Source organism: Xenopus tropicalis, chromosome 1 (assembly GCF_000004195.4).
Source record: "Xenopus tropicalis strain Nigerian chromosome 1, UCB_Xtro_10.0, whole genome shotgun sequence".
Taxonomy (NCBI): domain Eukaryota; kingdom Metazoa; phylum Chordata; class Amphibia; order Anura; family Pipidae; genus Xenopus; species Xenopus tropicalis.
Genome location: NC_030677.2, coordinates 56,062,878 through 56,079,305, shown reverse-complemented (window position 1 = coordinate 56,079,305; position 16,428 = coordinate 56,062,878). Strand labels below are relative to the sequence as shown.

The 16,428-nt window shown below is 38.7% G+C and overlaps 1 protein-coding gene across 2 annotated transcripts in view; it reads left to right on the top strand.

The window, feature by feature from the left end:
• fam160a1 (family with sequence similarity 160 member A1) overlaps positions 1 to 15,708 on the top strand; it is a 91,895-nt gene extending 76,187 nt beyond the window's left edge. For both annotated transcript variants that reach the window (XM_002933497.5, XM_004911147.4), the window contains exons 7-12: positions 651 to 730; positions 4,408 to 4,592; positions 8,214 to 9,203; positions 10,935 to 11,113; positions 11,520 to 11,658; positions 15,139 to 15,708. In XM_002933497.5, the coding sequence (XP_002933543.3) occupies positions 651 to 730; positions 4,408 to 4,592; positions 8,214 to 9,203; positions 10,935 to 11,113; positions 11,520 to 11,658; positions 15,139 to 15,368 (1,803 nt within the window). In that variant the 3' untranslated portion in view covers positions 15,369 to 15,708. The remainder of the gene's footprint in view (positions 1 to 650; positions 731 to 4,407; positions 4,593 to 8,213; positions 9,204 to 10,934; positions 11,114 to 11,519; positions 11,659 to 15,138) is intronic.
• Positions 15,709 to 16,428: the final 720 nt, after the last annotated feature.

Genomic DNA, 16,428 nt, shown 5'->3' with positions numbered 1-16,428 from the left:
CATTGCAGAATATTAAAAGAAGATCAAGCCAAGGCATCTATTTTTCTCCTTTTCAGTATTCAATTGGGAATATCAGATTGCAGTTAGCCACAGCCTTAATAGCACTGAAGTGGAACTTTTGCACAGGTTATTACAAGCAATAGTCATTTTAAGGATATCTGTGTAGCTGAGAAAGCATGTGCAACAGATATTGGACATGGACAGAGCTGACCTCTGGCTTCATTAACCCCTAGGAGCCAAAGAAGGTGGTGAATTCACATCTGTTGCTTAGAAACATTTCTTCTTACAGAACATACATCTGTGACGGTTTTAACTTTTGCAGAATATAATGTCACACTAAATCTCGTCTTCTCTGTGCAAAACTAATTGATTGTAGACAACTATTACATTAGGTCCATAGCAGTGTGGAGATATATTTAATAGATTGCCGTGACAGGCTTTTGCAGAGACATTTACAGCAAGTTACATGATGAAAACTGAAGATATTATGAAAGGTTATTAACTCTAAAGGGACTTATCCCTTAGCTTGAAGCATCATTAGAATGAAAGCATTTGGGCAATGTATCTCACTGTGCCAATTATCATCTCCAAACAAATAACACCAGTAACTCAGTGATTTATAAGGTTCTGCGTTTTTTTTTCTCTCCTAGCTTTGTGTTGTGTCCTTGGCATTGTTCCGAACACTCATTGGTTTACATTGTGAAGATGTGATGTTACAACTCATTTTGAGGTAATGGACTCATTTAATTCTTGGTTATTCAGGGAATATTTATTTCCTGGTATTTCAGTTTCATTTTAAAAGAAAAGTTTCCTCATAGTTTAACTGTTTTATTTTTATAGCCACAATTCTTTGCTTACCATTAACTTTTCAGTGTAGATTGTCGTAATTATACGGCACTTGGGAAAATCTGAATAAAAGTGAAAAATCTGTCTCTGTGGGCAAGGCTTGTGAACAAATGTCTTTTGAGACATTTTATGGGCAGATTTAATTAAACTCTAACTTTTTTCATTTTTTTAGTTTTAAAATTCAAATAAACTCATCCCCGCGAATTTCTGACATTTATCAAAAAAATCTTTTTTCGGCGTCTTTTAGAGCTAAAAAATCCGAATTGAGGAAAAAAAATTCAAGTTAGTAAATTACCCCCTTAATATTGACTGTAGAGATGTTTACCTAGGATTGCATGTGGTATTATATTTGTATTAATAAAATATATGGTGCAGACTGGATATCTAGGGTGAAACTATGACATGTGTCTTTTAAGTAACAGAAAAAGATGTCAGGGTTCAATAGAAACTATGAAAAGCCAGTCTCTGCTTTGTGAATACATACTCTTATCAAGTCTTGCACTGATTATAGCAAGGCACTGTCAGCAGGGAGATTCTTGATGTGCTAATATTGGCAGGAACCACCAATAATTAATAGAGTGAATGCTGGGCAGTGCCAGTGCTTCTTTTTAGAGTGGCAAGCATTCTTTTTCTAAGGTTAAATAGGCTATGTATGACAGACCTGCTTGATTTGAAGCCTTTTTGTATTGGGTTTTCGGTAACAGCATTAAACTTAATCAAAGGCTACTTTGGTCACATCTATTCTCAGCATGGATGGACTAGAGATTTCTGCACCTTTTATGTGTTCTTCCTCATTGAATTCCTGCTGGGAACAAAGCTTGCCTTTTTATTCAGTAAATCCTTCATTTTATGTAAAACATCAGTTTTAAATAAAATATGCTAAATTCCTCAATGAGATTTTTTGTTCTCTAATCATTTACTGAATAGTTGCTGGTGGTCAGTACAGACATGGAGGCTCAGAGCAGGATGAGATGGTTGCAGCTTTTTTTCTCCTTTTTTGGTTCTCAGATGTTTATAGCATGAAAAATAAGTATTGAACACGTCAAAGTTTTTCTCAGTAAATATATTTCCAATGGGGCTATTGACATGAAATGTAGATGTCAGTAACTACCCAAGTAATCCACATATACCAAGAAATCAAACTAATAAATCCATAAATTAAGTTATGTGTAGTAAAGTATAATCTGATGTAGATGTCATGTCAATAGCCCTATTGATAATATATTTACTGAGAAAAACATTGACATGTTCAATACTTATTTTCCCTGCTGTAGTTTACTGATACTCTAATGCAGTGCTGTCCAACTGACACCCCTCTGTGTGGCCCCCCACCTGTCTGGCTGCTTTGATGGCTTACCTTTGAGTAAGCATTAAATGGTATCAGTACTGAGATTAACTGGCCCCCTGCATGGTTCTCACCTCAGATTCAGGCTGTAATCCCCCTGTATTGTTTAAAAATGTAATCCCCTGTGTTTTTCACACCTTTTAATACCTGCATTGTTCACCCCCTGCAGTGTTCACACCTCAGGCTCAGACTGTAATCACTCCCATTGTTCACTTCTTCACACCTCAGACATAGGTACTGTAGGCAGAGTATGGCACATACAGCCAGCATAGGGCAGGTAGAGTATGGCACACACAGGCAGCATAGGTCAGGGAGGGTATGGCACACACAGGAAGGGTAGGGCAGGCAGAGTATGGCACACACAGTCAGGGTAAGGCAGGCAGAGTATGGCACACAGAGGCAGCATAGGGAAGGCAGAGTATGGCACACACAGGCAGGGTAGGACAGGCAGAGTATGGCACACACAGGCAGGGTAGGACAGGCAGAGTATGGCACACACAGACAGCATAGGACAGGCAGAGTGCTGCCTGTGTGTGCCATACTCTGCTTGCCCTATGCTGCTTGTGGGAGGTGAACCTGGCAGGGGTTTGTTGTGGGAGTTTGTTAGCAGTTGGAAATAGCCATTAAATGGTCCCTAAGGTGTGTAATTATGTACTGGGGGTTGCCCTGCTATCCACAGGGGAGGAGGAGGCATATGGAATTTAAGGGTATATCTTAATATGACATAATTCTTTCACATATGAATGATGGTTGATATCCCCACAGTAAGGACCAAGCATTTGGGATTTTGCTGTGCTACCACCATTGTGATAAAATAGGTGTGGTTTGAAGTGGGTGTGGTTTCAAAAAGGGGAGTGGTCAAAACTGGCTTCCATTAGCGGCCCTCCACCATGTATGCTAGAGAAATTCCGGCCCTCTGCACTGTAGAAGTTGGACAGCACTGCTCTAATGTATTCTAAGACTTCACCTGCACCATTACATATATTTATGTAACTTGCCAGCAGAAGTGCCTCATATCTTAGGGAACAATGTCAGCAAAATAGTAGGCCTATCAGTTAGCATTCCCTCAAATGATCAATCAGTATCCACAAATAGCAATATAGTTAAAATATCCCTAATGTCCATGGCCAGAATCTACAAAATGAAGTGAGAACAGCATTGCTAAAAATTAAATGCTTTAGTACTGTTAAAGAAACAGATAAAATTCAAACAACTTATTGTACTTACAAGCTAATTATATTCATAAAGTGGGAATCAAAGTTACCTGCTCTCTGCGGTGGCCAAAAAGCTGATATTGTGAAAACTTTGGGGTTTATTAAGTAGCAAAGGTCTGTGCCCTGTTCAGTAACTCATAGCAGTGAATTAGATTTTTTGCTGTTTGGTTGCTGTGGATTACAGGGAAAAGCCTCCATATTGCTATTTGAAGGTATGTGATCCGTAATCTGAAACCTGTTATCCAGAGTTCTAAAAGTTCTAAAATATGGGAAGGCGATTTTCCACATACTCCCATTTTAATTACATTTTAAAAAAGTATTTCCTTTTTCTCTGTTAATAAAACACTAGCTTTCACATAATCCATGCTAAGATATAGTTAATCATTATAAACAATCCTTTATATTTAATAAATGTTTAAATTATTTTTTTTTTAATCTCTCTTTATACTTAAAGGGGTACTAAACCCTGCTGCACTGCACTGCTCAACCCCACTTTACTCAGCTGTAGATTGACTATAAACAACAGAACAATTTAACATGTAATGAAGGTTGAGATGTGCTGAGAGCTGTAGTTCAGCTACATCAGGGTTGTATTCAGCATCTATAATTATGTTTTTCGGCAACTTCTATAACAAAACTAGGGGTGCAGTGGGACAGCATTATGATTGGGTTTACAACCCCTTTAAGGTCCCTGATCTGGAAAACCCCAGGTCTTGTACATGCTGGATTACAGGTCCTATACCTTAATTATTTCTTAGCTGGTTGTCCTACACAAGAGAGTGTGCCATAACGTGAAAATCAGCAGCCCCATTTACTCTGTGCCAAAGTACTCAGCCGCTGCCTTCTCTGAAAGAGTGACTGTGACAAGAAAACAGTCTGCCAGTGCACCCTAAATTGCACTCAGGCCGGGCCTTCTGTCTGTTTCTTTTGCCCCTCAGGCTGGGCCAATTTGCTGGGTGGCCAGGGGTAAACACTCGGATTAACTAAAACTTTTTTTTTCAGATATTTGATCCCTTGCAATCATGTAATGGTCACTCAGCGATCGGCTGTTAGAGAACAAGACTGTTATTCTGCATGCGCAGAAAAGTTTCTGTCCTTGACTCCTGAATGCTGTGCTCTTACTGTCAGTAGCACTGGATATCTGGAGAGAAGGCAGACCATGTATTCTAAGTTCAGGCAAAGAACAGGTAAGGAGATCATCACAGAAATAAGACATGTTTAAATGGATAATTAAAGAGACATTAATGTGTATATTTATCATGCTGTGTAAAAAGTGGAGTAAAACATGTTGATGTTGCTCATAGCAGCCAATTAGATGCTTTGCTTTGGTTTTCTGACTGTTGAAATCTAATTGCTGATTGGTTGCCCTGGGCAACATCACTGGTAATGCTTCACTCCACTTTTTATACAGCATGATAAATATACACCTAAGTGTTAAGACAATTTTCAGTTAGTGGCAGATTTATTAATGTTCATAAATCTGTGTTCAGGCAACTGACTGATAAAATAATAATTTCCTGAACTCACTTGATTTTTTAGCAGTTGATTGCTCTGGCCTGCTGCCGAATGACATATTAGAGCGATTAAAAACAGTGTTTTTTACCATGTGCAGGTTTTTGACTCAAATTAATCGCTCGCCATCTATGACCTAACAAGCTTGTCATTTTTGTGGAAAAGAAAAACACTTTCGACATGTATTCAAGCACGTATGGGCGCACATTAATAAATCTACCCTTTAGTCTTAATTTGTATTTTTTTTATAGTAAGCATGTTCTTCTGCAAATGTCAGTCTGGGTATTTCCACTGTTGTCTGCAAGGCTTAAAGGGGTTCTCTATCTACAAAGAGTTTTTGCATAATGAATGAAAATAGAAAAAGAAAGTTCAAGAGACAAGGGAAAGGGGTTTGAGGGAGAGGATGATCGGGGGGAAAAAAAAGGCAAACAGAAGGAGTGTAGCGGGGAGAAGAGAAGAAAACAGAGGAAATGGAAGGTGAGAGAAATCAGGAGAATAGAAAAGAAATAGCAGAAGATAGAGGGTTGGGAAAATGTAAGATTAGATAAGGGAAAATCGAGAAAGGTGAATGGGGGAATGAAGAATGATAAAAGGAGATTATGGGGGTAAGGAACAGAGAAAGGCAGAAGATAAAAAGAGATGAATATTGAGGAAAAAGAGAAAAAGAAGAAGAGAGAATTAGGTAAATATTGACAAAAAGAAGAAGACAAAGTGGGAGAAGGTGTAGAAAAAAGGAGGAAAAAAAGTGTATATCTGGAGCAATTAAAACAAGAAAGAAGAAAAGAAAATTAGGACAGCACATTAAAGGAGAAAAAAAGGCTAAGTCACTTGGGGGTGCTGAAATGTTAGGCACCCCCAAGTGACTTAGTTTGCTTACCTTTTACCCCGGGCTGGTGCCCCTGTACGGAGAGAACAGCACCAGCCCGGGGTAGCAGCGAGCGCTTCCTCCTTCCTGTAGCGCCACGCGCGCATGCGCAGTAGAGTGAAAAGCCGAACTTAAACAAGAAAGTCTGCTTTTCACTCTACTGCGCATGCACCGGCCCACGGATTTCGCCGGCACAAGAAAAAGGAAGGAGGAAGCGCTCACTACAGGTACCCTGGGCTGGTGCTGTTTTCTCCTAACAGGGGCACCAGCCCGGGGTACAAGGTAAGCGATTTAAGTCACTTGGGGTTGCCTAACATTTGGCACCCCCAAGTGACTTAGCCTTTCCTTCTCCTTTAAGGGAAATGAAGTGAAGAGGAGAGGAAACAGAGAGCATTTGGCTAGTGGGATTCCCTGTGTGACCCAATCACATCATTTTAATGCTATGTGTAAGGGCACAGAGAAGTAATATTGTAGTTACCAATACTTATATACATTTATTTAAATAAAAGACCACCTCTACATGTAAATGCAGTTTTTATTTCTATTTGCATGAATAATCTGATAAATTTAGCACAATCTGCACAAACTCTATTTAGATGTTTCTGTTACCCACAATGCATTACAATGTGTTAGTAGCCACTATTCTGTGAGAAAACTAGTTCACATAAGGTCTGTGTTCTGTAGAACAAAATGATAACTGTAATTTGTCTGTCTGACTAACACAGCAGTTGCACGACTCGCAGCAAATAACTAAAATATACATTTACCAAAAACAAAGCAGAAAATATGACTTGTGCATACTCACAGTGTTCTTGAATAATGAAATGCTAATAAAAATCCTTTCTTCTAATAATTCTCTTACCAAAATATAGAACGACTAATAATCATGCCCTCAAAAGTCTTATTTCAATAGAACAAATGAAACCAGTGGCTGACTTGTCAGCTGGAGCGTATATGCCCTCTCCTCATATTCTTTCATAAGATTAAGAGGATCAGGCTGCAGAACAATTGCAATAATAACATCTCCATTTACAATCAGCTGGGTGCCAGGAGAACATTTAATTAATCTCTTTAAACAAAGATAGAGCTAGAAAAAGCATTTAGTATTAAGATTCCTTTTTATGCATTTCCTTGGGTTCACACACTCAAAACAATGTGAGATGTTGCTATACTATAGACCAGTGCTCCCCAACCAGTGGCTTCTGAGCAAAATGGTGCTCACCACTCCCCTTGATGTTGCTCCCAGTGGCCTTAAAGGTGCCCATTTTTACCCCAAGCAGAGCCTCCTGCAAGCTAGCAGTCCACATGGGGCTACCAAATAGCCAATCACAGCCCTTATTTGGCATCCCCAAAGAACTTTTTTCTTGCTTGTGTTGCTCACCAACACATTTTACATCTGAGTGTGATTTACAAGTAAAAAAGGTTGGCAATCCCTGCTATAGACAATAGGATGGATGTGAGCATTCCATTCAGCTGGACAAATCCAGTTGCAGAGGTGCTCACAATTTTAAATACCACCTCTTATGCCTTGGTGCCATCCTGGAAATATTAATGGACAAGGAAATATATTATAGATATGAAGTCAATGGACAGGCATAGCTTTAGTGTCCTCTGCAGCACTGTACCTCCTCTTCTAAGTGTAACCGTTTTGCTGGTTAGACCAGCAAAAAAAAACACTGGGTAAATCCAGATAATACCCACAGGGCACCACTCCTTCACCAAGATCAAGACCCGGCGTTTGCGCAGTAGCTCCTATTAGAGACTGCCGCATATGTGTTTGCCATGATCGGGAGTACGGATTTTCTTTCATGAACAGCACTGCAGCCACAGCACAGGCACAGATTGGCCCACAGCACATGAGAATGTATGACGTGCTTGGGTCAGCAGTAGGAGAAACTACTCATAACACTGACAGCAGCCATCTTGGTGAGGTATGAATAGCAAACATGGCGCCGGCAATGAAACAGTTCCACTTTATAGAAGGCACCACAGGAGCACAAATGGGTATTTTTTAAAACAAAGTTAATGATCAGCTACAGTAAGGGGGACTTTATCAGATAATACAGACTTTGGCTAAAGGGTTGCCTTGGTGAATACATTGAAATTTTGATGCAAAGTGCCATGCTTTTAGCCAGAATACAGAGTGGTTACTACACTTGGGCAATGTTATGCAGTGTTAGTAAATGTGCCCTGCTTTGCATGTTACTTATATCCATATCCACTTCAATATCAACTAGCCATAAATTAGTTGTTTTCAGACATATATGCGGTGCTAATATCAATATCATGCCAGTCAACTAACCCTGTATTTAAGGAGTGCCTTTCTTTCATATGTAATTTATATACTGTTAAATCGCTAATTAAACTTATTATTATTTAGAGAAATACATTTTGTCAGATTTGGTCAAACACTGCAACTTTTCGTTAACAGATTCTGATGATTCTAAGCATTTATATGAGAAAGATACCTTGATGGATGGAGATTGTGCAGAGCCAGTTGATGATAACTACCTTGAGTATTTATGGGAAGCTCATGAAAATATTCTAAACTGCTTAGAAGACTGTAAAGTTTGGTCTGCCCCATATGATGGGCAAAACCCAGACCCTGAAATCTCCCTTAAAGCCCTAATGGAGGATAATTGTAGAAGAGGGGAGTTCCCAACATTCAGACGTGCAACTAGACACTATATGGATTCATTTTCCTCTGAGACACCATCTCTAGGAGGTAAAACTCTGCTAGATCTTGAATGGGATGACAGCTATGATACTGGGATGTCTCCCGACTCTGGCAGTTGCTCCCCTCAACCCTCTATTGATGCAGTTTTACCACCAGAGCCTCCTCACCATATTCAAGAGATGAAGCGGAATGCGATCATGTTCATCAAAGGATCATACATTGAAGAATCCGATTTTCAGGATGACGTAATGGTTTACAGATTATGTGCTGTAAAGGATGCTAAGGATGCAGATATGCAGAATATAACCGATAAAAATGATATAGAGACAAATGATCAATTTACAAAACCCCAGGAAGGAAACCAGACCCAAGCAAACTACAATAAAAATGCAAATCTAAATGAAGACACTGTAAAAACACAGGTTAAACAAACATTACCCAAAGTGAAGATTCAGCTTTCTCCTGCAGCAGATGATATCTCTAATATGAATACATTAAGCCCAGACAGTGAGGAATTTATTGCAAGGTACGATGACATGCTGAATGGACTGAAAACCTCGACATTGGAAGATGTTATATCTCCAATTCACAGTTTGGCTTCTCCAATGGAAGAAGATGAGGATGAGTTTGATAAATATTCCTTGGACTTACCACAGGCAGAGAGCATACCATCCCCATTTGGGCCAAGAGATGCAACAATATTTTCAAATTTTCTTCCGAGGCCTCAGACTGCTCCATTCACTGGTAAGTCATTATATATATGTAGAAACTAATAATTGTGTAATACTAAATCAAAGATGGAGTAGCTGTGATTTGCACATTTAGAAGCCAGCCTTACCCTTTCCTAAATGGTGTAATGTGGGTGATATATATAGCTCATTGCTCTTATTAATCTGAGAGTCAGAGGTAGTTAGCTTCACTTCTCCTTCACTTGCAGCCTTTGTCTAGGATAGAGGTGCTCACCTGCCAACTGTCCCAATTTTTGTGGGAAAGTCCAGATTTGAACAGCTCAGCCCACAGTCCCAGATTCTTACTGAAAAGTCCCTTGTTTCTCCTGCACTAAACCCTAAAAAAGATACATTTCTCAACCTTAATTAAATAGGTAGGCTTTTAGCAGAGAGCCCAAAAAACATAACAAGCTAAACTAAACAGGTCTCTTGGGGAAACTGAGACTTGCAGCTTAAAGGGCAATTTCACCTTTTTTAGTGAAACTGTAATAACACATAAAACAAATCCCAAAATAACCTGCCAAATAATGTAAAAATGGGAGTGGTATTTAGGGGGTGTGGTTCCAAAAATGGGCATGGTCAAAAAATTTTCTCTGCACTATGCGCAGCATTTTTTTTTTTTTGTCCCTCTTTACGCTTTTCAAATTTTGGGAGGTATGGAGGTGTGGTTGGTCATGTTTATGGAGACAACACAGCTCCAGTGAAGAAATGCTATGTCTAAGTGGATTTCATATAGGAGCAATTGGAAGGATATGAAATCAATTCTCTGGCCTGCCATGTTTCTTCTCATTTATATACTGTAGATCCATAGCAAAAAAGTAAATGGTTTGTTATCAGCATTAAAGTTTCTGAGGAACAAAGCCAAATACTGGAAATATAAAAGACAACCTGAATGGTAAATGGCTATCTCTAAAAGTAATACTAAAGAACAGCTGGTCTGATGAGGCTATTATTATTATTTTTATTTTTACTAAGTATGAAAGATATCTGTCATTTCAGTCCCTGGTAGATTAAAATAACTACAAACATTTGATTTATTCTAAAATATTTGTATCCATCTTGCAGCTAAATTCTTGTGGCTAGCTTAAATGCCTGCCTGCCTGCCCGCGTGGCTGATTGCTATTGAGGGGGCCCATTAACCTCACCCAAAATATTTACAATTATATTTAAAGGATAGCTATACGTTTCTTTTTAGTTTGTCTGTAGATTGTCCTTTCAGCGCCCAAAATTATCATCTCTCCCACTTTCTTTGCCAGTCACAGAACACAGACAACAGCCAGCTAAAAGAGACTGTAAAATATGCATACATACTTACCAATACATAAAATACTTATTTTACTTATAATATACTTATTTATTGTATTTATTATAATACTTGTCCTCCCAGTGTGATTGTGTATATTGTAAGACTGTACAGAGCTGCGTATCCTTGTAGCGCTTTATAAATAAAGTTACATACATACAATTGTATAGTTCCCCTAACTCAATATGCACATGCACTGTTAGACAGCCAGATATACGTCTGTGGTACTGAAGCAAATTTTATTTAAAAAGTATACGAAGATAATGATTCCTAAATACAATCAGATCTTTACCTGTGAATATACATAACAAATGAGTTAATTTAGTTAGACAGAGAAATAGTGGGCAATATATATCTTGTGCCCTTTGGGTTCATCTGTTTCATGCTGGCAGATCTGCTGTTTTTGACGCATAATTATTATAATTTACTTCATTTTTCCTGCAGGACCATTCATCAGTGTTGTACTGTCAAAACTAGAGAACATGCTGGAAAACTCCTTGCATGTTAATCTGCTGTTGATTGGGATAATTACTCAGCTTGCCACCTATCCCCAGCCACTCATCCGATCTTTTCTGCTCAACACCAACATAGTCTTTCAGCCCAGCGTCCGATCTCTGTATCAGGTATTCTGCATTTACACAATGATATTATAGCTATTACAGTAACAGTATGTAATGACAAACATTCAGAAACCTCAAAGTTAGGCTGGCCATACATGTCCACATTTGGTCCGGCTATTTGGCCAATTGATACCATACTGCGTGATACTCTGGATGTGAGAGGCAGCAGCTCCCATTTGGGAGCTCTTTCATTAGCTGATATGTGTCCATTTAAAGGACTCTTCAGTTCCAGAACTAAAAATGTCATAAAATAAATATACTTTATTATGACATTGGTTAAGAGTTCATTTTAATTTGGGGCCTCATAGGGACACATAAATATAACCTTCTTTGCTTAAAACAGAGCAAGATAGAAGCAGTTTAGGAAAGAAAGCCTATAAACAGCCTTTTTCTACCCTTTTTATTTCAGGTGCTGGCCTCTGTCAAACAAAAGATTGAGCAATTAGCTGCAACCCAGCAGAATTTCCCAGTGCTCCTGGTAGAAGCTCAGCGGTACCTGCTTTGCCGCATGGACATGCCTAACCAGTCTGCAGACACATTTACCAAAGGTACATTTGATTATAATGTATGCAAGTTTAAGAGGCTGATGTGCATGAATAAAACGTATTTTATCTTTTTCCCACGCTCAATCTTGGCTTTATAAGTGTAAGCACAGCTATGGCACACATTTGCAATGCTCCATTTATTGGTCTGCACTCTTACTACTTATCTTTCTTCCATGCTGCCTTCAGATTTGGGGATTGACTTGTTGTTTGTTCTTGTCCTTTAGTTTAACTTTAAATTATAGAGAGACCTGTCAATGTTGTGCCATTTATTTGTTAAATAAACATACAGATATGTATAACCTGCTCCTCAGTACAGGCTGCTTGATTGGTCAACACCAACATTGTTGCACCTTTAGTGATAAGTAATAGAGATTTGTCATATATATATATATAGACATAAAATACCCCATGCTTCCACTTTATTGGTTCTGGGAGCAGGATAGTCCATCAACTCCTGCCTGCTTTGACCTTAACAAATCATTGTATCTGAAATGGGCTGGGTGGAAACAGTTCAGCTATTCAGATTTCATGTTTTTCTCCATGAGGGATTAAACCCTGGTAAGTGAATGTAAATACTTTGCTTTGAAAATGCAGGACTGTTCTAAGAACTGTCACTGAATATACAATATTATTTATATATAAACTACTTATGTCCTTCCTCTGAATGTGTTACAGGCTGTGGCTAGTTGTTAGAAGACATTATCTGTCATGTATATAGACTTGCAAGCAAATTTAAGAAGAAATATGCAAAAATAATGAGAAAGAAGTCTGTCTTTGGTTGGCTGGTAGTAGACTAAGCATGGCTGGCAGTTGAGGTATTGGCACGCTCATATCACTGTAGGAGAGCAGTGAGGGCGGAACTAAGAAACGTTTGCAGGGCCCAGTAACTTGCTGCAATGCTGGTTAACAATAGAAGTTCATAATATCTAGAGAACTTCATCTCTTTAATCTGCCCAATCTGCCATACTTTTGTGATGATTTAATAGTTGAGGATTAAATTAAATTCTCCTGGTTCCTGCCATGATTGTATTGGGTCTTTGTTTATCAGCATTATCATCACGCAGTATTTCATTTCCCATAGTTAGAAGGAAGCTCCTTGTCAGTTTTTGGTATTTGGGAACCTCCTGCTGTAATATGCCATATCATTTTCTGCAACTTTCTGCCCAGCGCTGCCTCTATTGCAAGCTTTGAATAAATTCCTAGCACGATTGTTAATGCCAGCCTCCCTATACACTGTGTAGTATAGAGCAAGATATGCTGGAGCATGAATATTATCTTCCTTTTTATGTGTCATAACTTGTGCCTATCAGGGAAGGATTGTGGCAGCTTAGACAAAACTTTAAATGCATTTGTTTTGCAAATTAGTGATTGGCAGCAAATGAATGGAGAGCCTCCTAATCTATAAAACATTTCCGAGTGCAAACAAGAGGATACATTTGCATTCGTCGGCAGCGAACGCAGGATTTAAAGCCTTTTATTATTCGGCACATCAATTTGTCATTGTTATTACCATTATTATTTTTATTATGAATCTTTTTGCCTTCCCCTGATTACCTTCTGCAATATCTTTCTTTCATGGCTTGCTCCATATCTTTGACAAATGTCTGGCTTCAAAGTTACAGCTGCCGTAGCATTCTTTGTTGTGCGCTCTTTAATATTTCATCACTGCGGCTGAGGCTTAGAAGGTATGGCTGATGCGCACATGATACTAAAGAGGATGTGTAGGTTTGTGTGGGTATTTATAATATGCACTAGTGGATTTGTAGCTGTAACCACTTTATGCAAGTGGAATACCATAGAGAAACATGAGGTCCTAGGTAAAATATTCCAGTTAATATTACAACGGTGACCTTTTAAAGCTTGGAAAATGGTAACATAAAGCAATAACTATGTATACATAGGGAGACCTTAGGTTTTGGCTAAATGAGGCTAAACCGATCATGTGATGCCTGTGACAACTACCAAATCATATTAGGGCTTGAAGATCTTTTCTGCAGCCCCCCTGGTCTTCACACAAAGGTATTTTCTACCACAACCAGATGTTGCCACATTGTTTCAGCCTCAGATAAAAGTCAGCAATCTGATCACTCACTACAGGCTGCCATACACGGGCCGATTTTAGCTGCCAATATCTGTCCCTTAGACCGATTCGGCAGCTTATCGGCCAGTGTATGGGCACTAAAGACACTGAAATGGCCTGAAATGGGGCAGATATCGATCGGGCGGGTTTAAAAATCAGTCAGGGATCGCATCGGCTTGTTAATGCGGTCCCTGATCCAACAGATTTTTAAACCTGATGCCTATACCCGTCATTCTAATTCAATCGTTTGGCCCGGGCCAAAACAGCGAATTAGCCCGATATTGCCCACCCGTAGGTGGGGATATTGGGAGAAGATCTGCTTGCTTGGCAACCTCGCCAAGTGAGCAGATCTTAGTGTGTATGGCCACTTTAAGTTAGCAGCCCCTGGTGACCCATGCATGGCCAGATTTAACTGCTTTTAAAATGGAAAGTGAAATGCTAAACTAAATCAGGTGAAACTGTGAGTAGGACTGGTCAGAACAGGGATGGGCCGAGCAGCTGAAAGGTAAATACACCACCATTGGACATAAGCTCATTCAACTGACTTTATGTAGAAACATAAACACTTCCTGTAAATATATTTATACTCAATTTACCAAATTCCACAGATTAAAAGGAAACAGTGATAGTCTTATTGTGCTGCAGGGACCAGTTCCACTCCCCACTTGGGCTCACAGTATAGCACAACCCTTCCCTCACCTTTTTCCTTTGTAACATAATGGATTCAGAGATTTGCTCTCCATAGAATCTCTGTACCACCTAATATGGAAAGTGTAGGGACATTAAGTCCCAGAATCTATCACTTTACAAAGGATGATGGAGGGGGTGTATAACACTGTTAATCTAAGGGATGTTGGGAAATGGCTTGTCAGAGCATCATGGCTTCCTGTGTAATATCTGTGTAAAAAACAATTATATTTATATTTATTTTTGAAAATTCAGATAGTCTTTATACACATTTTCTGCAACAGCACAACTGAATGAGCTAATATTAAAAGGGAGGGGGTATAGTTTAACTTAAATGTATTTTAATATAGGGACAGAAATTCCTATTATGTAGGAAGGTTTAATGCTTCTGGCACTAAATGTCCTAATGTATTTCTTTTATTGATATGGCTGAGTGCAGGAGAGAATATGAGCAAAAACCCACAGTCTATGTTGGTCTTAACCAAATCCTTCCTGTCACCTACACATTTCTTATTAGGACCTTCAGCCTTTCCAAGTCTATAAGCCTTTTAGGTAAAAAACAATTTCCATAATGACAAGGGAATGTTTATTGTTTAGTGCTGGGGCATGTAGGGGCAAGAGTACCATGAATACAGTTGCTAACGTGACCAATAACTAGTTTTATGGGTAAGTGATATATTTTGTTATTCAGTGATTTTGTTATTGTTCTGTTTCAGACAACATAGCGGCGAACACAGAGAGAAAACCTGCTGCTGCTGCTGCGGAAGCTCCCAGAGGAGTGGTACAGAAAGCGAAGGAACATAGAGCAAATCCTTTACTACCTCTTTCAGGAGAATCTAAACATATCCAGAATGCCATGCTGGCTGCTGCCTTGTTCCCAGAATTCCTAAAAGAACTTGCTGCTTTAGCCCAAGAACATTCTGTTTTACATTCTTTTCATCACTAGTTTTGAGGAGGGGGTGTATTATGTACATTTGTCATTTTTATCAGTGAAAAGGTTGCTGTTAGATGCGTTTGTATTTGTATGGGGATAAACTGCTGCAGAAAACAAATCAACACAATGACTGAAAGGTTTTTAGTACTTCCTGTAATACTTGATAGGTGAATGCTCTGGCCTGAACTATTTTATTGGAGGGGATATGGCTTGTAATGGGGGTTTGTGGTTATAAGATTTGCCATTTGTTTTATTATCTAATATAGGTACCATAAGGCACTACAGGTATGGGACCCGTTATCCAGAAAGCTCCGAATTACGGAAAGCCCATCTCCCATAGACTCAATTTTAATCAAATAATTCAGAATTTTAAAACTGATTTCCTTTTTCTCTGTAATAATAAAACAGAACCTTGTAATTGATCCCAACTAAGATATAAATAATCATTATTGGATGTAAAACAATCCTATTGGGTTTTAATTAATGTTTTATTGATTTTTTAGTAGACTTAAGGTATGGAGATCCATATTACGGAAAAACCCCTTATTCGGAATACCCTTGGTCCCGAGCATTCTGGATAACGGGTCCTATACCTGTATTGTAAAGTATGCTGATAATGTAATAAAAAGCTACATTTGCACCAGATCTAGCAACTCATTAGATATTTTAAATATGCAGTATCACTATATGTAGCCTAATGATTGGTTGCTGTGGGTAACTAGACCTGGTGCAAATATTTTAATACTCTACCCTCTATCTCTTCTGCGGTTGATATAGCACCTTAATAATGAAAGTAACATGCATTGTTGACACATACAGAATTACATCAACATATAACTAATGGTTATTGGCTCAAGGCCTTGTATTTGTCTTACAATGAGAATTTTAGACATCACGGCTCATTATAAGGCAAAGTTTTGGTGTAAGGTGCAATATTGTTTTAAAAATTCTTGTTTTAAACTATAAGTATTTTATAAATAGTCCTATTGCTGCAGGATTGATAACAGGGAGAATGAGCTAGTCTGATGGTCAGTTGGTACAGTTTTAAAATTGTGTGAAAATGGAGTCTACT